The 26,358-nt window shown below is 36.4% G+C and overlaps 1 protein-coding gene across 2 annotated transcripts; it reads right to left on the reverse strand.

Moving 5' to 3' along the window:
• Positions 1 to 888: 888 nt before the first annotated feature.
• slc6a5 (solute carrier family 6 member 5) lies at positions 889 to 26,358 on the reverse strand. Of its 2 annotated transcripts, XM_055036731.1 has the most exons (16): positions 26,180 to 26,358; positions 24,891 to 25,325; positions 23,557 to 23,722; positions 23,074 to 23,205; positions 22,753 to 22,926; positions 21,154 to 21,304; positions 19,614 to 19,746; positions 17,910 to 18,044; positions 17,703 to 17,806; positions 17,108 to 17,232; positions 16,674 to 16,786; positions 12,421 to 12,552; positions 11,796 to 11,895; positions 9,910 to 10,010; positions 7,164 to 7,331; positions 889 to 4,911 (listed from the first exon to the last, which is right to left on the reverse strand). In XM_055036731.1, the coding sequence occupies exons 1-16, from the start codon at positions 26,180 to 26,182 to the stop codon at positions 4,756 to 4,758; spliced, it is 2,328 nt and encodes a 775-aa protein (XP_054892706.1). In that variant the 5' UTR covers positions 26,183 to 26,358; the 3' UTR covers positions 889 to 4,755. The 2 variants fall into 2 exon arrangements, with proteins under 2 accessions (XP_054892706.1, XP_054892705.1); XM_055036730.1 differs by lacking the exon at positions 26,180 to 26,358 and having other exon boundaries at positions 24,891 to 25,711.

Raw genomic sequence — 26,358 nt, forward strand, 5'->3', positions numbered from 1 at the left:
GTGAAACTAACAAAAACTGCAGGTTTTCTGGTGAATTTTTGGTTAAGGTTTGTTTTTCATTCAGCAGGAAGAGATTCCAGAGACTTTACAGAGACAGAGATACTTTGTGATAAAATTACTCAAGTAAAAAGTACAGTGAAGTAAAATAATAAAAAGTTACTCAAGTAAATGTAACTAGTTACGATTCAACTCTGATTGTTTCTTCACCATTAGCATATTTACCAGTGAGTACATGAAGTTGATTGACAACGCTAAGACCCTCCCACCAGCTCTGATTGGTTGTTTTTGGTCGGTGCATTTTTTAGTTGGAGGAGATCGATCTTTCCACAGATTATTATTTCTCTGTATATTTTAGCAAAAACATTTTTTCTATAAAAGTTACATACTGCAGCTTTAAATTAATCAAGTTTCAATTTTCACTATATGTCTTTGCAGCTTTTGCCAACCGACTCTTCCATGCATGCCCGAAACAGAACGGCAATCAGTGAACTGCTCCAAAGTGAAATTCAGTTGCAAATGAGAGCTGTTTGAAATACGCCAGCCTGTCTGCTGCAGTGAGCAGAGCAGCGCATCACATGTTCCAACAAACAACGCGCCTGCAGGAGTGTTCAAATCCTCTCTTTCTTCCTACTCTCATCTTCTTTGATCAAAATGTTCCAGTAAACAACGAACAGTGCGTGTCGTTTTCACGCAGCACACTGAGGAGACGCCTTCAGTTACATCGAAGCTGAATGTGGAAGTTGAGTGGCAGGTTGAATCACAAAGGGGACTTTATCGCTGTAACCTAATTTTCACGTCAGTGTTGTTTTAGGCTTCACAAATGCAAAAGAAGTCAGTGACAACAAAGCAAAACAATAACATTTATTTATTAATTCATACGTTATACATTTTATGATTTATTAGCGATATATTATTATTGGCAAAGATACTATAATCCAATTGCATTTCTATACATAAATACAAAATATGAGGTAGGGCCTCAATAATTGATGATGAAAATAAATAGATGCATTTTTCACATTTATGATATATATCTTCTATTTTTTTTACACATAACACACATTTTAAAACATACTTTTATAATATATATATATTCTCAATTTTTTAATTAAATGAATGTCATGAGATGTTGGAGGCACATATCTATATCCATAGGCAGCAGTGCCTCACATAGGACACACAGAAATATATGACATTACTCAAGTAATTAGAAATTTAACCTATGCACTCATAGGTCACACAATAAAGTGCCAAAAAGACACAACATACATAACAATAGGAATACTGGTACCATATGAGACAGACAGCTATGCTGCGGTGTTGATTTTGAAATATAGTAATAATTCTACTTTTTCGAGAACATCTATAAGGCCAATGGTTACCTGAAGATGTGTTGTAACATATTGGCAAACATCAAAGAACAACTTCATTTTAAATGGATGGCAGTATCTCGACTTCCTATACGCACATGACACATTCCTTTTTAAACTTGTTATGTTTCAACTACAATCCCACATAAAGTTCTCATTCTTTGGTTACTTACACTGCCCAGTGGTGACTTGTAGGCCAAGAGATTTCTTCATAGCTATACATACGTATTTATGTTTTTCTAACCTCTAAACTAATGCCATCCCTCGATTTTGTATTTTTATGTTCAACTAAAGGTTCCCTAAAGTAAACATGCAGAGACTTATACTTCGAGAAGAAAACAGATAATTACACATGGACATTGAGTTATAGCAACACAAACTGCAACATGCAAGCTCTTCATTTGATATTTTACAAATATATGTGGTTCAAACAAAACCCTAATTTGATTTTTTTTTTCTTCTCAAACCAAAGGCGAAGAATCCCTACACAAATGGTAACACAGTGACATAAAATATATACGTACAGGTCTCACCTCTGAGTAAAGTCATAAAGGGTTTTATCTATAAAGTCTTGCAGGAATAAACTAAATGCCCTCATCGTACAACAGAATTCATCGGAATATCTTTTGCTGGGGGAAGGGGAGCAAATCTGTATTTAAAGTTAGCATTACAAAGCTAGCTTAGCATCCTACTAAGAACTGCTTGTAAATCCTCTTCTCTTATTTCTACAGTCAGCTCAGACCAGTCATGCAAACATTTGATTGATAGCTATGTGGAGATTGATTAAACATACAGAGACAAACACACACACACACACACAAGCCAGAAACAGACATACATTTTTTTAAAGTCACAGCTAGAGCTAAATGCACGACATACTAAAAGGAACACAGTGCAGCGAGCAAGCTATTTAACATCTGTATATTTGTGCTCATTAATTGATTATATTTTGCTTTCAAATAACCTCTTAGTATCTGTGCTATTTTCATATCAAAGTCATGAAAAGACATGGCTTAGAGAAGTAGGAATAGAGAGCCTTATACTTTTAGCAATTACTTTTTCAACCGGCTAAAAAAAGACGCTCCATCATTGAAAGCCTGCAGTGATAAAAGCATCTATTACGCCAATCAGGAACTCTGCTTAAGCTCAAAAAACATGAATCCGGTTGGTCCAAAGCAAAAATGATTAATTGCTTATAAGTAGGTGCATGGTGTTTCTTTTAAGTTAATAGGTTGGCAGCTCTCATTAGTGGCCTGCCGTGACATTTCAAGTCTGATCACCTGCAGAGCTGCACTCTTAATTTTTTTAAACCCACAGAAATCCACTTACTGCAGCTCAGTTATGCAGATGATGTCAGAGCAGAATAATTCAAAGGAAACAAGTGCTAAATTTCACTAATGCGTCTGATTCTGACGGGCCACGGTGGGACTGTGATGGGCCCAGAAAAGCTGCTGAAAGCCTTTTGCCGATTACAAATAATATATGCACCACAGAAAACTATTGCACAGACCCTTTTTCTCTGCGGTTCATTACAATCATTCAAAAAGTTACTTTTAAATATGTTTTACAGCTTTCCATGAAGCGCACACCGACATAATGACACCCTGGAACACAGCTGTGCGAAACAGAGTGACTCATTTTGCATTTAAGCAAAGGTGATCAAAAAAATCAGGCTTCTCCAGGAAAACAACCTTTCCCAGCTGGGTGTTCATTGTGATTAAACACAAAGAAGGCTCTAATTTTCCTTATGCTATTATTCCTGCAGCTACCGCAGTAGTCTGACGAGTTTACCTGAGACCCTGTTTCAACAAGGACACACAGAGAGAGAGGCAACATGTTCCGAAATGACAGCGAGGTCTCCAATAATCTACCACTAACAACAAGAGACAAAGTCTACTTCCTCGGGGGAGCAAGGTCTTTTGTCTGCTCTAAATCTTCATTTGTTTGCACATAGCGGTTGCTCCTATAGAGAGGAAGTGACAAAACACACTTATTACTTGAGGATAGTCGGGATCATTTTTTTCCAGAAGGACTGCACTTTGTACAAAACATTACATGTTAGCAAGAGTAACATTAGGAGACATTTACACACACAAACACTCTCACTCTCTGCCTTCCTCCTGTAAAGGTTTTATAGATATGTATATAGTTATAGATATATATATATATATATAACTAATAATGTGTATGCTTATATATTTGATGTAGTTACTCTACTTATGTAACATACATTGCAAAGAAGATTTCTATATTTTTATATATATATATGGCTTGACAAAGTCACAACACATACGTACAGCATTTAATAGACATTTATGCACATAAAGGTCATTTTCGTCAACCTGAAAGGGTTAAATGGCCAAGTAATGATGGCTACACTATCCGGATAGCTTTCTACTTTCCGCTTTAAATTCACAGACAAAGCAACTTAAAAAACAAACACAACTTAAAAAGAGATTAGGTATCACATTCTACCTCTCGGGTTCAGAGACTAAGAGAGTCCAAGCTTCTGCTCCAATGCTGAGTTGTTAAAGGCCAAAGTGAAACACGCAGAACTGGTAATCAGGATGCATTCGCCACTCTACTGGGACATAGGAGGCACAAATAACAGATATCATAATCTATTTCTGATAAAGCAAGAGCGACTGAGCTGTAGATGATGTGACTATCAATACATAGTGCTGGAAACGTGACTACAAAGCATACTAGGTCTAGTTTTTTCAGATACTGTCTATATTTCAAGTGAAATTTTGTACAAAGATGGACCCAATAACAAGATCCCCAACCAAGCTTACTGAACTTTGTTTTTTTTCTTTTTCTTTTTTTCCTGGAGTTTAATTTTCTTTTCGTTTTTTTCTGCCTGCTTGCTTGCACCGACATGATTCGTTATCTCGACACAGAAATGAAATGCCACTCACACACTCACACGAACACACGCATAGAAACAAACAAACACAACTCCATGGGGAACAGCTATTGTGAGTCTAATATTGCAAGTGCAGTCTGAGTTGTGTCATTTTATGACACAATTTTTCTCTTGGAATGAGTTCCCTGGGAGGGGGGCTGTGGAGTAATCAGTGGTCATGTGTGGGAGGCAATGATAGCCCATTAACCGAGTACCAAGTAGCAGCAGGAAGAGCAGACTCCACTTGGACAGCCGCCCCTTCCTAAGACAAGACGGGAAGAGGTGAAGAAGTAATAGAAGAGGAAAAGCTTGTTTCCACTTCCGTGATAAAGAGGGGAAGCAGACAGAGTGAAGTACAACGCGGGAGAAAAATCAGAGGAGGAAGAAGAGGTGGAGGACAAAACAGCCTGGAAAGCAGGTGTCCACCCCACTCCAAGCACCCCCTGCAAAACGTGGAAGGTGTTGCTTCCAGAGCAGCTGCTACTGATAGGAACCAAGCTGGAAGTCCTTTGGGGGCAGTTTGAGACCCAGGGAGCTGGTTCCTAATGGGTCGATCATGTTCTTGTAGCGATTTCCACGGTGCTTCATCAGGAAAGGTCCCCAGTCAGGCTGGGGGGAGCAGACCAACTTCAGACGCTGCAAGAGAAAACAACCCAGTTAAAGCTTTAAGCCAATAAATCTGGGCTATATTAGCATTATGCTGTCAGACGCTTTATTAACTGGTGGTCAATAATGGTACTGCTTTAGATATTACAAATTAGGGTTTATATGATATTAGAAATCAACACAGAGTCAGGTTTTGGTAAATCATAATGATAATATCAGTTGCAATAAATTCACATACTCCTGTATTTCTCATGTGTGTGCTTCAAAAAAACACTTTGTGACCTTTCAGTGTCTTGGAAACTGAAGTTTGTGCTGCAGACTTTATCCAGCAGGCTGAATATCTTATTAATGTGTAAAGCGTGAATTTGTGACGCTTGAAATATATTCATCACCCAAATGTGCTTTTCAAGCAGTCATTCCAGATATCAACTTTATTCACACTTACATATAGAAGTTCCATTGCACAAAATTTTGACAATATTTTGCTAATAACAAAAAAACAATTTCATAATCACAGTGTTTCAGTGAAATAAGAAACGCAATTAAAACCACATATGGATGTGTCTGTTATTGTTATAAGTCATTCAAAAGTGATCATATCGAAACTAATTCTGATACGACTGAAAAACCACCAGATCCTAGATCAAAAACTTTGTTTTTTTGTTATTTTCAAGTTCTTTTTAATAATTCCAGTTTGCATAATTCTATGGCAAATGGAAACGCATTTAGAGACAATAGACAACATTGTGCAACCCTATTACATACAGTGGCTTTCACAACTATTAATACCACTTCAACATGTCTCATGTACTTTAAGGGATTTTATGCAATAGACTAAAAGTCGGACATAATTGTCAAGAGGAAGAAAAATGAGAAATTTTCTGATTTTCTTTCTAAGTGTTCTTTGTATTTCCTCAGATCTCTGACTCAATACTGTGTAGAAGCACCACTTTCTGAAATTGCTCTTGCAAATCTAGTGGAGAAGATCTCTACAAGCTTTACACATCTAAAAGTGGAAATTTAGCTATTTTTCTTTGGAAAATAGCTCAGACTCAGTCAGTGGAAACAGTGGAAACAGTTTAAAATAAACTTCGAGGACACAGACTCTCACATGGACACAGGTCTGATTTGACCAGACTCTACAAAAACAGGAATATTCTTTTATCCAAGCCACTCCATTGAAGGTTTGACTTTACGTCTGCAACAGAGAAATTTGTTGTCTCTCACAGAGGACTAATAAAAATGTCATTTCCTGTAGATTATTCTTGACACATTATCTAGTTTAACCTTTATCCTTTTCTCCTGTGGTACATTTGCAGCTGGTGGGGATTATGTGGACATCAGCAGACAAAAAACATAATACTTCATAGAAGTAACAAAAAAAATTGCAAAATTAGATAGAACAGATTTTTCTAAATCAGTTTCTTTCAATAAAAAAAAAGACAAAACTTGGTGAATTTTTGATTAAAACATGTTTACCTACAAGTTCAATAGGAATCAATGAACTGCATATGCAGCAATAAAAAGTTTAATTCTCAGTGGCATGTAAGCATAACAAATTGGTTCACAACTTGGCTGAATTTTTTGTGCAGATTCTGCACATTCTTCCTATAATGTGTTTTCTTTGGGTGTTTTTTCCGATGTTCAAGTCATTTATTACGCCTTTTCAAACAGAATTAAATGTGTCACACTAATGAGTCTAAGCTGACAAAAAAAGGTAGAATGTAGAAAACAAAACAATCTAACAGTTGGTTTCGGATTAAACAGAAGGTTGTTGGAGACACAAAAGTGCAGGAATAATTTGAGAGTGATGGCTAATAGTAGAATACCAGCTTTGTTGTAAAACAGCGATTGAAGTCTAAAGTCGGTTGTTTGGAGGAATGTATAGAGCGTAACACGACAATCAAGAAAGAAAATGCAAGAAGGACTTAATTAATTAACTTTAGATAAGATGAGCGCTTGCATTCATGGTTATTTTCCCAGATAACAAAAGTAATCTTGACGAAAAATCTGTAATTGATGCTTCTGTCAGCGATACTGAGAAAACAAAGCTGTTTGGACAAAAAGCCGCAATCATCATCATCCATTAATCAAAGTGTTTAAAAAGATACTCGGAAGACTCCCAGAAATATGAACGAATTAATCCTCAGCCTGCAGCTCGCCTCTCCATGCTAATGAGAGAAGGACGAGGCGATTGATTTCCCAGTGTGTATATGTTTGTGTGTGCATGTGTGGCAAAAACAATAGACAATATCCTGCCGCAGTTTCATCTTAATTATTACCTCCACTATGGTGCCAGGGGCCAGGTGCATCTTAATGACAAACATGATGGGGATCCAGATTACCGAGCAAATAACCATGAGCCAGCCCATAACCATGGACCAGGTGGGGTAGGTGTAGTCCTCGTATGTCATCACTTTCCACTGGTACAGACTCAGTCCCAGAATGCCCTGCACAAATAACAAACCTCTGGTCAAATTTAACAACTTGTTGGTTGTGTAAAAATGTATGGACCACCTTTATGTTACTGTTTACACAACGCCACCAAATTAATCAGGATTCAACACCAAAAACACTCAGACATTTTCCACACAAAAAACAGCAGCCCGCTACAATTGAATGTTTTCAGGCTTGATGCTTATTTTGCGATTATTAATAAGTAACCGCTGTGGTAAATTTGCTGTTGTTAGCTAGTCTAACACAGCTGTGGTTGATGAAACACCTGATCTATTGATAATCTGTCAGAGTTGTCACATCTCCATGGTAAAGTTGTCAAAGTCAAGCTAGCATAACTGAACTACTTCTCTTGCTACTTTTTTCTTAATTCAATCTTTTTGCTGACCTTGTTATCTAGATGTCATAAGGTAGCAAAGCACTGTCACTTTTTCCTTTATGTATCAGGCATACATTTGAGATTTAGCGTGTCATATTGACAAATTAACGGCTAAAACCAATGCTAACCATCGTTAGCCAGCAGCTTGTTGCCCTCCAGATGGGGGCGAGGTCTTGTGTGTGTGACGTCATGCTGCAAGGGCGCAATAAATATTCAAATATTCAATAATGGTAAACAGCTTGTTTGCTTCGAAGGTTTTATTCAAATGACTGCAGAATGTTTTGAGTCTTTTATTTTGGAGTTGAACATTTTCTGGATGATATTTAACTTTCCTTCAAATAGAAATCCCTTCATGTTCATAAAAAAGTCAGATCATGCTGAGAAATGTCAAAGAAAAAAAATCCAAGCATGACAGCAAATCTACAAAGAAATAGCTGGGGAAAAAAAATCAAGCTGTTGCAACAGCCCAGTGAACGAACAGACCTCAACTTGATTGAAATGTGGTGTTGAAACCTTAAAAGAACCAAATTAATATCTTCAAACCTCAGTGAACTGAGCCAACAGAGTTAAAAAAAAATAAAACAGAAAGAGAAAAAGAGTTGATCGAAATTCTTACTAGCGACCTGAAAGGTCAAAGCAAAGATCGGGTCAAGTTGCAGCAGCAGAAGTTGGTTTTATGGGGTATTGAATTTTGTATTTTTCCTTTTAAGTTTCAAAAAATGATCATGATTTAAGGAGTTGTTTTTTTGCCCACATATGTTTTTTAACTACCAAATTCATGGTAGGTGTCAAGGCTGTTACAGCAAATAAAAGACTATTTCTCGCAAAATGAGCCAAGATTTTAGCACAAGAAATGGTTTTCAGTTGTGTAACCTTTTCTTTGGAATCTATCATATGATCTAAACAACTAGATTATTGAAAAATGGATCTGAATCTTTAACTCTTTCATAGAAAAGTTGGCATGCAGGAATGTGTTCACTTCCACGCTTTAGTGTTGCTGACATTTTCTAAAAATCCATGCAGCTTTTTCGCATGGCTTACACTTTTTACTACACATGAATCTAATTCAAAACATGCAACTAAAAGTACAATAAAAACCAAAAATAAATGTCTAATCAGTTAACCTTTGCCTTATGTGATGTCATCAGTGTGCGCGCTTTAAATGTTGTTTTTGGGAAGCTAGTGGATTGATTATTGATTTACAACAAAACAGAAAAAGAAATAGAAAATGAACTAATTTAATTTTCTTCTGTATGTCACTAATTATTTCTCAACTGAGACTGATTTATTTTTACAGTGAAGTTTAGCTACTGGATGAATTTAATCACTCAACAAAACATGATTAATGCATTTCCCAAAATTAAACCCGTTCACATTTTCAATGCATATCTTTTAAATTAAAGTTTTTATGTAAACATTGGATGAAAAACGAATGAATAAATCACAAAATGTTCAACACCAATAAGTAATTTCTTGCAAGTTTCTTCTACTGGGGGTAAAAAATTTTTCCTCTGCTCCAATTGCTTTAAACAAAAAGATAGAAGACAACAACAAATACATTTTTACATGTAATTAGTCTGAAAGAAAATACACACCAATTTAGCTTAAAATATAAAAAGAAATAATAGAGATGAAAGACAGAACTGGATCAGTTTCAGAAAATAAATCAACCGTCCAATGAGAGCAGCAGGATAATCATGCAGTTCCATTAGTCAGCATCACCTTTGCAGTGTTTTTTTCATTATGTTTATGTAAATCAAACATATTTATGCAGGCCAAGGTCCTGCTCAGACATATTAGTAAAATCTGTGCAAGGGAATTTACATCTTCAGCTGGACAGCTCAGGGAAACGGAGGCAGATTTCAGCGAAAGTTTGCATATTTTATACAGTTCAAGCTATTTTCCACCTATTTCACGATGCTTAAGTAGAACTGAAATGAAAACTGTGGTGACAGACTTTAAAATAGGTATGTTTAGGTAGTTACAGAAATAAACATTTGTTGGCTTCGCAGGAAAAGTGAGGAGGAACCCATTTTGAGCTTCAGTGTTTGAGGAGTAATTTCTCATCTGTTACAGAATGCAATTTATTGCATTTTTAAGGTGACGGATACAGTGAGTTGAACTGAAAATACAAATGTCCACTCGCGGCTCTGTGTGTGTGTGTAGGAAAATGAGATGATCAAAAACAAACATACTGTCAGGATGGTTGGAGTCACAAAGGCCCAGCACACTCTCCAAAATCGGTTTGGCTGGAAACCAATCATCATTTCGATGTCCTCGCAAAACCTCTGCAGACCTGTGGAGGAGAGAAAGAAAACGGAAAGATAAAATCAAAGATGAGAAATGATGGGAAGGTGGAAAGTGGAAACACAGACAGTGACCTGGGTTTGATAAGGTCCCTTCAAAAGCAGATCAGCACATTTCATGTGTGTGTGTGTGTGTGTGGGGGGGGTGTGTGTGTGTGTGTGTGTGTGTTTGTGTGTGTGTGTCAGATTCCTGGAGAAACTGTGAGGGAGCAGATGGCTCCATTCCTTCGTCTTTATTGACGGATAACTGTGAGTGACATGAAGAGTCAGAGTCACACAATCATTTCAATATGTCACCTGTGCTGATGCTCCGACAAACCGAGCCAAGTCTCTCGCTTGGTAACAGCCACCTGACACACACCTGAGTCCTGGGAACGTCGGCGGTTCAGACTTGGACATTACAACAGAGACCCCTTGTGGCCGCGTAGGGAATATCAGGAGACCAGCATGAAGGACAATGGGGCAAATCCCAATTTCCTCTGGAAGGCCAGCAGTAATCACAAAAGTCTCCCAGATGTAATTGGCGTCCCTGCTGAGGTGTAGGACTGTGCGTGTGTTCATGATGCCTCAGGCTGGACTAAAAACAAATAATAGGACCAAACACTGTGACACCACATGTGAGTGTGAGGCGTTCACATCTACTGGCACCACTGGTAAAGATGTGTAAAAACACCAAAAACAGAGCCATGTTGTTTTAGTGAACACTGAAGACTTTTTGTTTTTTATTCAACCTTGAGAACATTTATTCTGTGGGAAAATAACCGATGTCACAAATATTTGTATCGCCAATAATCCCCTTAAAGGTACACTAAATGTAACTTTCATTTAAAAAAATGTTTTTTACATAATTTGTTGGTGTTATGAGACAGATCATTTGTGAAAAGATTGAACTCTTCTACCTCATCCCTGAACTATTATTCAAGAAATGCACAGCACAACCAATCAGAGCCAGGAGGCGGGTCTTAGTGACGTCGATCCACCTTCTGATTGGTTGTTTATGTAGTTTACACTGTGGAAGACAGGAGTTTAATTTTTCAGATTATTTGTCTAATGACATATTGTCACACATGGTGACAGTTTCAACAAAAATGTAAAGAAATATTTTTTTACATAAAAGCTACATACTGCTGCTTTAAATTAAACTTGACTTTAAGATAAAAACCTAATGTTTTTATCTTAAACTTAAACTTATCTCAAACTTAAAGTTTAAACTTTAAATTTTAAGTTTAAACTTTAAGTTTAAGAAGAAAAAAAACTTTTCTGTTTCACCATCACAAACAAAAACACAGAAACTTTTCAGTCAAAAACTCTCCAGGTTACATTTGTGTGAAGCAAAGTATGATAAATATGTAGAAAAGAAATTCATGCTGACTGTTTTGCATGTGATTCTCTTGCAAAGTCTTTGAAGGCCATGGTATTATGAAATATTTAAATAGCTAGAGCAAATTTATTTTTGTGATTCCAATTCGTGCAATTATATGGTGAATGGAAACACAGTTAGGGATGATTTTTTTCTGAACAAAAAAAATGTTTTTTCAAATTTTATAGCTGCTAATGAAAATACTTAAACACACACACAGAGGATGTGTAACTAAGACAAAAAAACACGTACTGCGGTTTTGTTATAAAGCAAAAACAAGATTGCATTCAAATTCACAATCTTTCATTCTACCTACATCAGTAACTCTGGAGCCTCCTGCTGAACTCTGACCTTTCTCCTCTCGTGCAAAACCGAGAGGAGAAAGAAAAGGTCATGTTGCAGGTCATTTACTCACCATACAGGTAGGAAATCCCAACCAGTTCAAAGATGGCAATGATAACCAAAGAGTAGGAGGCTGCGAATGTGTCCACCAGCTGCAGCATGTACATCCCGCTCTTTAAAAACGCACAAATAAAACAAAATATATATCAGTCAGACAGTTGAGCCATTAATTGACATTAAAATAAAAAATCTCTTTTAAATCTTGCTTTTTATTGTCCTGTCAGGTAAGTGAACACACTGCAAAAAGACAAAACTAGTTTTTGTAAAGTTCCTAGTGGAATTGTTTTAGTACTCTTGAAATAATACAAACCTAACATACAAGTTTCATTTTTTTACTTTATTTCATATAACAGTACATAGAGGATCTTTACCTCAATGGCAAATACCACAATACTTAAATAACAATAATAATAATAAAAAGAATAACCACAGATATTGACCATGTTGGTTTCGAGTTCTACAAAGTAGCATAAATAAAAACCAAAAGTCAAGTAAATATATACATAAATGTGGAAACTTCCTTAATATGGACTTACAGTTAAAAGTGACCCCTAACCCTAATCCTAACCCCTAACCCTAACCCAAGTCAAAATCACTTGGTAAGTTTTTGTGTTTTTGCAGTGTAACTGTTGTCGTACCTCAGTTATCATGGGAAAGCCCAGGATGAAGAAGGAGATGCAGCAGACCAGGGTGAAGAGCGGCTTATGTTTCCTCAAGTATTTGGGATACTCGTCCGACACGGATGTCACGATGGTTTCGATGGTGGCAAACTGGAAACAGTTTGAGGAAGAGGAGAGCAATGGAGTGAGGAAGAGGAGCAGCTCATCACGAATCTTCCCTGATTGTCTCTTTCTTCTGCAGAATCACCGGCCTGCAGCCAGCAAGTTTAACTCATTTAACTGCAAACAGCTGCAGCTGTTACAATTTCAGCATCTAGTGTTGTGAAGCATTCATCTTCATTTAGCCAATAAACTCTTTTTAAAGTGATTAAATTTACTTCCAAAACAGTTAAAAAGAACATTTATACATTTATATAACTCTAAGGAGAAGAAAACAAAACAAAAAAGAAAAACACGAAGACTTTGGATTACAGGGAAGAGACCCGACATGTAGGAGTCAGCCTAGAGAAAAGCAAATATGACATAATGGGGAAAGCGCCTCTGAGCCCAGAGGAGTGCAGTGGATGAATACATAAACAGGGAAATTTAAAGAGGCTGGTGTTGTGAGGACATATGCATGAGAAGACAGCGAAAACGCACCGACGCAGAGCTGGATCTGCCACTTCCCCGTTCCCCTCCATCCTCCTGAGCTCCCAAAACTAATTTCCTGTCAACATCCCAAGCCTATTACTGCTGAGCTGCTTCCTGCAACAAAGCCTGCAGCCTTCTCCTCTGAGCTGCCACTGCCAAGGCAAAATAACATCATCATTTACTGTTTCCTTTGACTTGTGTCCTAATGTGCCGCTGTGCCCTCTGCTCCTCTGTTCGGCTCAGGAGCATCACAGTGCACTTAAAGGGGCTGGTGCTTTACAGGGACGTGTTTGCTCAGGATCATACTTGGAAATACTCTGAACATTAAAAATAAAAATGAAAAACAACATGCCAGAGACTGAAGTGTTTATTTAACGAAGCAAATCCAGTAAATTAGCAAAGTAACTCATTTTAGTCAAACAAACAGAATAAAAAGCAGTTTCTATCCAAGAGCTGCTGCTGCCCTGAACACAGGGAATTATTTTAAAACCTTTTCATTCATTCATTCATGCATTCATTTACCTATCTATTTAGTAACTATTTTAACTTACTAACTTGTTTAATTATGATTTTTTTATTTACTTATTCATTTTTCTTTCTCATTTTCCCTGTTGTTTCTCTGTTTTTCTACCATATCTTTTCATATTTGAGATATACTCATTTATTATTGTTTTTTTCATTTATCGAGAGTTGCTACTTTTTAAGTTTTGTTGTCCTTTCTTTCATGCACAACCACTTTCTAATTCTGATTCTGACATAAACACACGGCTAACACCAGATACATATTGTGTGCAAAAAGATGCGTAACCTTTTGGTTTGATATTATTCTGTTTCAGTTTTGTTAGTATTACCAAAATGTTTTTTTATTTATATTTGTAAACTGAAATGTAACCAATGGACGCGTTGCAAGGCTGCATCTTAAATACATCTTTCTGTTGATTAAAACCACTTTGGGATATATCAAGGTTCATTCGTTGGGTCCCTCTTATTTAATATCTACATCCTTTTGCTGTTTTAAAACCTTCCAGGCTTCTCAGGTTTTCTGGTTCTGGTCTGAATCCCCAAAACCAGAACCAAACATTCAGCTTCTATGTACCACAAATCTGGAACAGACTTCCAGAAAACTGCAAAACTGCTGAAACATTTAAATCAAGACCCAAAGCCATTTGTTTAGAGCTGCTTTGACTTTTTATTATTTCTCACTATTTTACCACAGAACTACAATGATTATTGTCTCATTGTTTCCCCTTTTGTTTTGTTTTTGTTTCGTAAAGTGCTTTAAACTGCCTGAAATGTATTGTACCAATAAACTAAACTTGACTTGATTTTTGTGGCATCATCAAAGTGCAAGTCCTGTTAATCCCTGGGTGAAATCAATTAAAGCCGAACACCTCACCTTTATCTTTTCAAATAATTACAATGAAGATGATTTCTGCATTTGAGATGAACGACTTTTGTTTTTATTTTCCTCTTTTGTTTTCATAACACTTAAATGTCACAAGAACGATTAAAAAAGTAAACAGCATAAAGTTGATGTTTACTAATGAACATAAATGATTGTAATGGTGAGATGTACTTTAATGCTTTTTAAAAACTTTTAGATCTAATTAGCTTGACTCTTTCTAATCACGGACAGACAGCTTTTGTTCGGCTTCCTGGAGAGTTTGAACTCTTGAGCAGACAGCCACAGCGGGAAGCGAACACGGGTAATTATGTTAATTGGGTCAAAGCCTGCAGTGTTTACACATCACTGGATGTTACCTGCAAAGTTGAAGGTTTTATTCTGGAGCAAACAAGTCAGGAGACTCGTGTGACTGGCAGGAATGTTGATTTCTTAGAGATTAATTCAAATTCAAACAATAAAAAAGACAATTCATTTACTTTTCTTCTAAATTCTGTTACATTTAATGCATTTTTTTATACTGATACATTTTCTGGAAATCAAAAGTTGAGTGAATCATCATATTAGTTTAGATTTTTTTAAAACACAGTGTTTTATTATATAAACATAAAAAACACAGCTTAAAGGAGAAATAAAATTTCAATAGATAAGAGAAGTTTTAAAAATATTTTCTGTTATGGCGTTTTTTGGGGGGTTTTCAGTGAAGTTACAATTTTCAATGTATAAATTTCCGAATCAAATTCTGAGCATTTGTGCCATAGACTTGAATAAAATATTCAATCTTTTTTTTTGCTTTTTTAGGAAGAATAATAATCTGTTTTGATCCATCATCCAATGTTTCACATTTTTAAAAATCACTAGAACTATAAAGGTAGAAATAATAATCAGAAGATTAAATTTACTGCTAAGTAGAAATGAAGAAATCTTAATAAACGTATCATATAACTTAAGGCTAAAATACTCATGGATTTTTAGTTAACTATAACTTTTGATCCTAAATTTAAAGTCCAATCTTTATCACTAAACTAAAATCTCATCCTTACAAATTATTTCTACATCTTATTTTTAATATTTTTCTGTTACGTAAAAAATGACTTATTTAAGAATCTTCTAGAAGGAGCAAAATATACAGATGCCATCAAAAATTAAACATTTTATGGCTTTTACTACATTACTGTGTCTTTGGGACTAACTTCACAAAATGTCTTTTTTTCACAGTATGACTAAATGAAAGAAAATATAAATTTTAATGGAATGTGTCAATTTAGTGACTGGTGCAAAAACAATTTTAACGAGCAGGTAATTTAACATTTATAAACCGTATTATGAGCATTAATTTTAAAAAACTGAGATTAATTATTTTTTATTATTATTTTTAGTTTTAAAGGGAGTTGTAAAAAGGGAGTTGTAAAGAGTAGCTTATGAAATTCCTGCATTTTTGTGTCCTTTTTTTTTTGCGCAACTTTCGATGCCAATATTGATCTTAACTTTAAAGTTTGTTTGTTGTAGAGCGGGGAGTCCAAAGTGCGGCGCAGGGGCCATTTGTGGCCTTTGGAGTGATTTTGCGTGGCCCCAACTGCAGTTCAAGAATGATATAAACTTGTCCTTTAATTAGGGTTAGATTATTACCAACATAATTTTCTTACAACAGAAAATGTCAAGTACAACACAAAGTATTTATCTTTTGATAGCCAATCTTTCATAATTAGCAGAACTACGTTTATCTCAACTTTTACTGAAAAGTCATCTTTTCTGTGCCTGAATCAGCTTTTGTTTAATTTATTAAACTTGGCTAAATATAACAAGTTTTTTGAAAGAAGTTAACTCAAATCTTTTACTTATAAAGAGAATAAATGTATTCAATCAAGTCCAAAAGACTTAAAGAAATAAATAAAATTTCTTCTAATAGAAATCTGCAAAATCATTTTACCTCCTGTTCTACAAAAAAAAAAAAAAACATCAATCAAACAACTTTAAATAGTTCATTTTATCTTATTATAATAATTTTTGACTTATTTTGTCCTGATTTGGCCCATGTGACAAAACATTTGGAAACCCTTGCTGTAGAGTTATCAATGTAAGTTTCAGAATGTTATCAAAAATAAAACATTTTCACACAAATTAACATTTCCTCGCACATTTACCATAGTAATTTGTCGGTTATGCTGAGGACACATAAACTGTAAGCGTGCACTATATATAATATCACATAGTAAGGTGGAAAAAAAGCAGCAGTTACCATGGTATCCAGTCCAAGAGTCAGGAGCATGAGGAAAAAGATAATTGCCCAGAAAGGAGACAGAGGGAGTCTGGTCAGAGCTTCAGGATACACCACAAAGGCTATGCCTGGACCTGAAATTAATGCATAAAAATAAAACATGGATATGCATGTTTTTTTACACAAAATGGACACAGATGATTAAAAGATGGAGAAAAGTGAGTTCAACAAACTTTCAATTCTAATATTAAACACTGGAACTGGAAGACATTTTAAATATCCGAAACAAATAAACAAAACAACAGAAACGATAAATACAATTAAGCACCAGACTGAACATTTTTATCATCCAGTTTTTGATAGAAAGAGAAACTATAAAAGATACAAATTAAAATTGTTTATGATGCGATTAATTGACCTATTATTGCTAATTGGGACAGGCTTAGCTGTCTTACCTTCATCTGCCACTTTCTCTATTGGCACCTTCAGTTCTTGAGCCATGAAACCAATAACAGAGAAGATGACAAATCCAGCAAAAATGCTGGTTGCACTGTTGGTGCACGTCACGATGATGGTGTCCCTGAAAAAACAAAAACAGAAACAAAGGAGGGAGGCCGGATGCAGCATAAGCAACAAAAAAAAAAAAAAAAGCATATGTTGTACTAGTAAAAGTTTGTTTATATTCCAAATACATGCTGGTGCATGATATAAGTACTACAGTGCCCTCTGGTGACACGAAGAAAAACTGTGTGTGAATCTAAATTATAGTAGTACAAAATATAAACACTAGATGGCGCACAATTTTAGAAAAAAAAGAAACGTTTATGTTGCTTTTTCTTCTTCTGAAGGCCATCTAGTTCTGCTCATCATTTATAATCAGTAACATGTAATAAATAGAAATAGTTTAAATGAAAGAAGCAGTGCGCTGCGGTGGCTAAAAGTCATGTTTATTGGGACATTTCTACCACACAGACAGATACAGCATCATGCATCTGAGGTGTCAGGGTTAATAGGTCTGACAGATGCGTAGTTTACCTTTTAAGTGTTTACCTGTAGCAGTTATTGTGGAACTTATTGTAGGAGGAGAGCGTAATGAGGCCTCCCCAGGCAGCCGACAAAGAGAAGAAGATCTGAGTTGCTGCGTCTTTCCACACCTGAGAAGCAGGACAGGAGTCAAACGAAGTCGAATTATTGGTGAAAACTCATTTTATTTTGTTTATGTTTGGAAATCGTAAAGAAGAAAGGAGCTTTGCGTACCTTTGCATCGTTGAGTTTTTCCCATTTTGGTGTGATAAAGTACAGGATGCCGTCGGCGGCACCAGGGAGCGTCACTCCTCTGATCAGCAGGATGACCAGCACCACATAAGGAAATGTGGCTGTGAAATAAACCACCTATCCGCCGGGAAGAGAAGAAAACATGCGGGAAAAGTCATAAAATTTAAGAAATTCTGTCAATAGAAGAACTGTTCAAAATCAAATCAAATTTTATTTGATTTCAGCAACAAGTTCAAACTGCTTGCATGTTGTAATCAAAACAGAATTAATTTTTGTCCAACTATCAAAATTCAAGATTTCATTTTAAAAACATATGCAAACCTCCAATAGAAGTAAGTGCTTTTATATTGTTTGAAGTTTTTGAAACAATGCCACTGCAAATATAAACTAAATTCAACCTGGTCCAAAAAATATGACTAAATTCTTTCTTCTAATTTTTATTTAGTCAACATTAAATGTCCTTTGCATGCAGAAATATGAGACAGAATATCAAAATGTTGTGAAATATCAACCAGAAACCACAAATTTGGAACAAACTTCTGTAAAATTATAATTATGAAATGACTTCATTTACGTTTAGACTAAAACCTCTCCTGTTTAGTTTTGCTTTTGATTAATAATAAATGAAACACTGACCAACATTCACAGCACTTTGATAATTGTAATGTTTGACTGGTTGATTTTAGTGCTTTTAGCTTTAAAGCTGGATTAATTAATTAATTAATTGACTTCTTTATTTATTTATTTTATTCATTTAGAACATGTTAGTCATATAAAATAACAGACATGAACAAGGAATGCAAGACAAATATTTTTTGTACCACAATAATCTTAGCATGGTCCAAAAGGAATAAGAATGGAAAAAAACTCATATTTCTATTTTTTTTTAGTTTCGCTGTTGACAATTTTCTGTTTGATTTCACCAAATATTAAAGTAGTGCCCATCTGGATTGTTACATCTCCACTACCTAGTCAAATTTCACCAGAATCATAATGTGACTCTTAAAAAACATGATTACTGTCACCAGATTTGATTTAACATGAGGTTGTTGCTTTTTATATATATATATATATATATATATATATATATATATATATATATATATATATATATATATATTCCTTTTGGACCATATATATATATATATATATATATATATATATTCCTTTTGGACCATATATATATATATATATATATATATATATATATATATATATATATATATATATATATATATATATATATAAATCTAATTGAGGGTGTTTTTTGTTATCAAATATGAGTTTTGTGTCATTATTAGGATGCCATTTTATTTTTAAAATTGCCTGATTTACAGTATAGATTTCACCCACGTGTCAATGTTGGCTGTGTTGTAATAAATCACTTCAGCCACTAGAGGGCAACATAACACAATCATTCTATTGTTACATCCTGACGAGACTGCAGCGTTTGTGCCTGTATAATATAATATGTATAATATAGCCTCATTTGTAGAGTGACATATTTTTAACAGCTAAGATGAGAAATTTACAGCATTTTTTTGTAAATAAATTACTTCAAATCACCAAAAGGGGAGAGAGGTCATGTTAAATAGTTTCCTAGTTTAACTGTCCTAACCTGTTTTGAGTAAACAGCAAAAATCTAAACCAAAAATGAAAGAGAATGTTTGTGGTGTGTGTTTTTACTTTGCCTGATGACTTGATCCCTTTGGCTAACGAGGCGTAGACAATGAGCCAGGCCAGGAAGAGGCAGCCTGCCAGAGGCCAGCGGATGTCTCCTGGATATTCAATCCCTTTGGAAATATGCAACACATTGTACCTGCAGGAGGAAGGCCATGTGTTAAACTCAACTTCAACACTACTAAGCAATGCAGATACATTACACTGAAAGGTATATTATATGTTATTTACATGCAGAGTTAAAGGAAGCCACCGACTGACTTCCATCATGTTTCTCAGAAATCGGTTCAATCCATGAATCTGAAAACGATCAAATGTTGGTTTTCTTGACTAAAATATGGTTGATATGCTTATTATATTTAAAAGAACTGCTGAAGTCCAAACACCATAAACCCTTTTGCAAGTTAAAACCCAATGTTTCAGTGTATTTTAGGTGGAGTGTCAGTAACTGAACAAAAAGGATACTTTTCCTATTTTGTTTGTTTGATTTGACATTTACAATTCTGAAAAATTTCACTTTTTATTCTATATCAGAATTTAAAAATCAGGCCTTTTTATTGTGATGCAGTGCAGCAAATTCTCTTCAATAATGACCAAATTTCTAGTGTCAGTTGTTTGTCAGAGAACAAACAGATCAGATGAGAAACTAGTCCAAATTTTTACCTGACAAACATTTTCCAAAAGACTTACATACACAAAAGGGTCTGAAAAGCATTAAAATATGTGACACACGTTTGATATTTTTGTCAGCCTAAATTATTTGAATCCATGTAAAATTTTACTTCCACTTGCATTTTCTGTAACTTCAAATCTGAGTAAAATGTCTTGATGTCTGGTTGTTGTAACAGGCAAAATATGAAACTTTTTGACAAATAATGACTTTAGAACTTTGTAAATGTTCACAGACGGGTAGTGTATATAAATATTGTACTCAAGTAAGAGTAGCAATATTTTAACATATTTTTACTCAAGCAAAAGTCCAAGAAATTACTCAACTACGAGTAAAAAAGTATTTGGTAAAAAGTCTCCTCAAGTACTGAAGAACTGAACAAATGATCAATCATTTAAAATAAAAGCATGCACAATCAGATGGACCAAAATATAAGTTAAGTGGAAATGTTGATCTGAAACTTCTGAACTTCTGAACTGCAGGTGGTTAAAACATGTTTATGTTTTTCATTTAGAGAATCCAGAAAACTTCCTCAAGTACAAAGAAAGTAACAAAATTACTATGGTAAAAATATTCCTGAAAGAATTTAAAATGCAACTGGGTAAATAGTTACTGTTGTGAGTTCTAGACTGAAATAAATATTAGTTTGTGGCACAGAAAACAGATTCAGATGACATTTGCTGCTTATTTAGCTTTAAATTTGACAGGATTTATGTGTCAAACTGATTAAAAACAATAATATTACAGTGAGAATCTCATAATTTAACCCTGGATTCAGTATTTTTCTTTTCTGATGAGATTAGGAATGAACAGACAACAGAAACCAGACAAACTTTGCAGAGAAAATGGAGGCGTTTTATTAGGAAACAGACTCACTTGAAGTACTCCTCACTGGGGCTGACGTAGGTCTTGTTGCCATCCACCGTCATGTTAAGCAGCTTTGTCAGGTTTCCCACGGCGTTGGCAGACAGACAGAAAGTAGAGTTCTTGATGGAAACGGGGTTTTTGTCCCGCAGGATGCAGGAGTCTGTTCCAATCAGAAATCAACACATTTGAACTGGCAGAGATGTGCACACAGGGTTTGCTTCATTTTCACGCTGTGTAAAATGTTAATGATCAGATCGATGGCTGTGATTTGCAGGGAATGAAAGTTTCTGCAACATGGAGTCGATGGTGTGAAGCACTAAAAATCAGGAAAAAAGTTCTGATTGTTATGTTGATCCACTTTAAGAACCTTAATGCTCCCAATTCCCAACTTTTATGCTTAAACATTAGGTGTTTGCTCTATAAGATCAAAGTTTATGACTACTTTCATATACAAATGGAAACGTGTGTACAAGATAAAGTTTAATTTTAGCCTTTAAAACTGATGAATAAAAATATACCAAACCAAAAGAGTGATATCTAACAAGATTTAAAAGCACTGTGAAAATGTGCAAGAACATTTTTTATATGAATTTTGAAATGATGTGATGATTAAGTTACACAGCAAAAACATTAACAGCAATAATTTGGTTTATTTAGCCTGAAATCAAAAAAGGAAAATTGTCATATTTTGAAAGCCAGAATTAATTAATTAATTCACCAGCTAAATAATTTTCTGCCTAACTAAAAACTTAATTCAGTTTACAAACTATAGCTTCTTAATTAAACATTTAGTTTGGAGGTCTGATATTAATAAACATTTTAATTAAATGTTGAAAATGTGACATTTTTTCACTACAGTCCAAATAATCCAGATTACTGCTGTTGATTTTTCACTGTGTAACTTTAAAAAGTCGTGTGCACAGAGCAAACATTGGACAAACTGCATCAAATTCATAAATAAATCGATTTTTTGACAAAAAACCTTCAGCGTTAAACAGATGTATGTTTATTTCGCCAGCAGAGGTCAGTGTCGGGTTCACTGCAGCACTGCAGCAGCCCAGTCCGTACAGTAAATTTGTCAAGCAAGCAGTTTTAGTGCTGAATTCACAGAATCGCGGAGGGAAAAATATTACAGAAAATATAACCAGTTTCCACGATTATTCGACGCAAAACGTTGCTAAACGACTCAATGATTCATTCTTGGACTCTTCTGTCGAACAAAACGCAATTTTATGAATAGTTTCTATAAGAATCGCGATGTTGCAGACTGCTGCAGCTGTGCACTGCCTTTTGAAACCATTAAAACGTGCAATTACTGTGGGATCTAAACCAGATTCTGCTGAAACGTTCAACTCTGAATAATTTGCTGTGATACACGGAGGCCTCCTGTACGTGTCCTCATCAGCCGGCATCATTAGACGCACCAGACATGAGCGAGCAGCTCTTAATTTGTCACTCACTGCAGAGATCGCAGGTCAGGATTCATTATACTGCAGGACACCTCGACTGAGGGAGTCATGACGCATTGCGCATTGTGGAGAGAGAAAACGGGAGGCAGAGGGGGGCTTTTGGTGGATGTGTGTGAGTGGTTGAAGGTGTGTGTCTTACCTAACAGCAGCATGTCTTTGTCCTTACATTCCAGCGTGTTCCACTCATTCCTACAGTTAGCCCATGGCAGTGAGCCCTTCAACGAAGCGAACAGGTAGTACAGTGTCCAGCACATTATAATGTTATAGTATATGGCTATCAAGACAGATATTATCAACATGGCAATCCCGCAACCTAAAATAAATAAATGAGACGAAATATATGCATTACTCTTTAGAAAATATTAGTTATTATTGTTTCATTTTTCTGATTTATTATTAGTATTTTTTTTTTTTTTTTTTGAGTTTTTTATTTTGCTTTTTATTAGGTGCGCCAGTTTACCTTGGAGAGCGGGAATGCATTTCCAAACTGACACGGGCCCCTGGCTGGCAAACTGGCCCAGAGACACTTCCAGCAAAAAGATGGGGATCCCGGCGATGCCCAGCATGGTCAGATAGGGAATCAAAAAAGCACCTGGGGAGAAAATCACACAAGTTAGAGAATAAAACCTTCAGCAGGGAGAAAAATCTGCCTCTAGATGAGCAGATTAACTGAAAGGTGATCTTAAGAATGACATTCCTGTCATTAAAATTAAAATCAAGCAAATATTTTGACTGTATTTAATGTAAAGTGATTGTTTTATTATTTTACCAAAGTAATTTCCCAACGTTTCACGCTTTACGTTGTTTTAAGGCCTTCAGGTATGTTTGTTCAATTTTATTTTTTACAAAGAAATATGAATCTTATCATTTTTTTCCCGTTTCTTATTAAATTCATGACATAAACCTCAACATAAGCTTTTTAAATCGTGATTTTTTTTTTTACCTCCACCATTTTGGAAGGCAAGATAAGGGAACCTCCACACATTTCCCAGTCCCACCGCGTAGCCAACCATGGACAGAATAAAATCCAGTTTATTGGACCAGTTTCCTCTGGCCTTATTCTCATCTCCCCCCTCATCATCATCATCATCATCAACCGCAACGTCCGCCTGAGAGGAGAAATAAGCATTAGATCACTCTCTAAATGAAATGAAAAATTAAACCCAAAATAACCAGTCGAGTCCTTTTATTAATAAAATATATTTAAAAACAAAAAGAACTGACCAAAGTGTGCAACTTGGAGAAACTGACAGAAAATACATCGATTCAGACAATAATAATAATATATAAAGTCATTTTGTTTGAAAAGTATTTTAGCTTCTTAAATGTTTTTGATAAAATACATGTTGACAAAAATATTTTGTGCATTTCCTGTAAAAAACTTCACATCAGTGTTCTATAAATTTGATGTCTTATTCTGAATATTTGATGCTGGGAAATTCCTAATTCATTTTCTATCTTCAGCTGCATTTATTTACAAACAACTTTCTGCCACTGAAGCACAAATTAAAAAAAAAAAAAAGAATCTCATGATCTAAATGTAAATGAAATCTAAGTGTGATCGTGACACAGGGATGTCCCCTCGCGACAGGTTGTGATCCGCAGTCTCGCGCTCAGCGCAGCCCGTCTGGCGGGAAACACCTGGGCTGTACCAAGTGCGTCTGCTGGGATCACCGGCAAATACCGCGAGAGTTAGGACTCCAATTCTGCAGTCCGATCCGCTGCTGGGGCTTCAACCGCCAGCAAAATCAATTATAACACCTTAACCGCAACAGATATGAATTTATGAAGAGGAGACGGTTTTTGAAAATGGCGCCGAGGAACAGAAGAGGCAACAACCTCTGCTGGACCTGGATCTTTTTTTGCTGACATAAGCGAGATTTCAAGTTTTTCATGCTCTAATTAGATGCACAAGGAAAGCATAATTCAAAACAATACAATCGGCGCATGCAACATGACAGAATTTACACAGATGGAAGAGTTTGGTTTTGTAACTCGAACTAAATCATATTTGACTAAATAAAACCCCCCTTTAACTGACTAATCCTTACAAAAGCAGCGAATTATAAAATATGAATCTCATAATCAAGTCTTTAAAACCAAATCTTCGACAATCAAGAAGCAGCACGAAGCTCCGCAAACTCTGAATGTTTGTTCTTGCCAGAGGCTTTTGCGCCCCGCACGTCCATTCATCGTTGCGCTTCGTTTTAATCAGAAACATCCGCAGCGCACCTGCCTCCAGCAGCGCCTAGGAAACGCCTCATTTAGCAGACTTACCCCCGCAAAAGTCCCCGGCTGAACAGACGTGTTCCCATCTGTTCCCAGTATGATGGTGGTCTGGCTCATAGTCGTCCAGTTGCCCGGGGTGTTGTTTTGCTCCGCCGTGGCCCGGAGCGGGTCTCCGGCTGAATCCTTCCTGAAGGCCGAGTTGATGGCCACTGATCCGGGGACAGGAGGCGCCGGCGCGCTTTTAAACGTCCCATACTCCTTATTGGAGTCCGGTTCTCCCGGTTTATTCTCCGGAGGACAAAAAGTTTTACTCTCGTTGCACGGAGGCGGCGGCTGAGGCGCCGGGTGGTGGTGAGGGGCGTGTGGTTGGCATGGCACCGTGTTGTCCGGTTTGTGTGCTGTAAATCCCGCCGCTCCTTCCTGCTGCTGCATTGGGATGTAGCCGGCCGGCTGCTTGGCCATGTCTCTCTGCTCAGACAGATCCTGGAACATAAAAGTGACAAATCAGCGACAGGAACGGCGACGCAACAGCACAAAGCATGAAGCCTTGAAGCTGCTGCTGCTGCAGCTCATCTCTGCAGCTACAAAACCCTTTTTTTTTCCAGAGTAGCCTTTTGATTTTGGTATATTTCACTTTCAGGAGGTGCGTTTCTGCAGCCTATGAATGCACAGTATTTGTGTGTGCGCCTTGAAGGGGGAGGGGGGCGCTTTGCCTTGCTTCTCCACTTCTCGCCTTCTGCAAGATTCTTTAATTTTACGCCCCATTTCCCCCTCATGTCATTCAGCCACACATCCACTGATTTTTATGGCCAATAGACAAGCTGCTGCGGGTCTCTGGGAGGCTCCGCTCTCCCCGCAGGCATGCGAGATCCCCGGCGTTACAGGACTTGGGCTGGACCCCAGGCGGCGGAATGAAAAAATGGCTCCCTGGAACTTCAGGGGGCGGGAAAGCAACCGGAAAATCCTCCAAATGGAAAAAAAATGTTGATTGATTAATGCTTTGTTGCGTTCATGATTAGTGAAGACGGTAACTAACTACTTTTAGCAAAGTTTCCCTCCGTATAAAAAGATAGAAAAGCATAAATGAATACAAATAATATCCCGATTTATTTTATTGTCACCCTTTAAAGCATCTGGAAGAAAGACAACAGCCTCACTGGAGAAAAATAACGACGAAAAGTTTTCTGCGTTTCAGCACCACGGACAGCGCAACTGCTTCAGCGTCGGAAAACTACTTTCAAAATTTACACGAAATAGTCACAATAGGATAAAATAAAAACTCAACCTTGATTCAACTTTACGTGCAAAAGCAAGCGGAGGAGTTTCTATCCACTTACCATTTCGTGCAGAGCTCCGCGTTCAGGCTGAAAACAGCTGTAAAAAAGAGAGAGAGAGGAAGAGAGGACTGGAAGCCGAAGTGGTTGTTGCCGCGCAAAGCAGCAAGTGCAAAGCTTTTCTACGGCTCCGTGGGAAAGCTTGGAGCAGTTTGCGTCAGTGCAGAGCAAGGTGCCCTTCG

The sequence above is a fragment of the Poeciliopsis prolifica genome, unplaced genomic scaffold, assembly GCF_027474105.1.
Source record: "Poeciliopsis prolifica strain line A6 unplaced genomic scaffold, Auburn_PproV2 SCAFFOLD011, whole genome shotgun sequence".
Taxonomy (NCBI): Eukaryota; Metazoa; Chordata; class Actinopteri; order Cyprinodontiformes; family Poeciliidae; genus Poeciliopsis; species Poeciliopsis prolifica.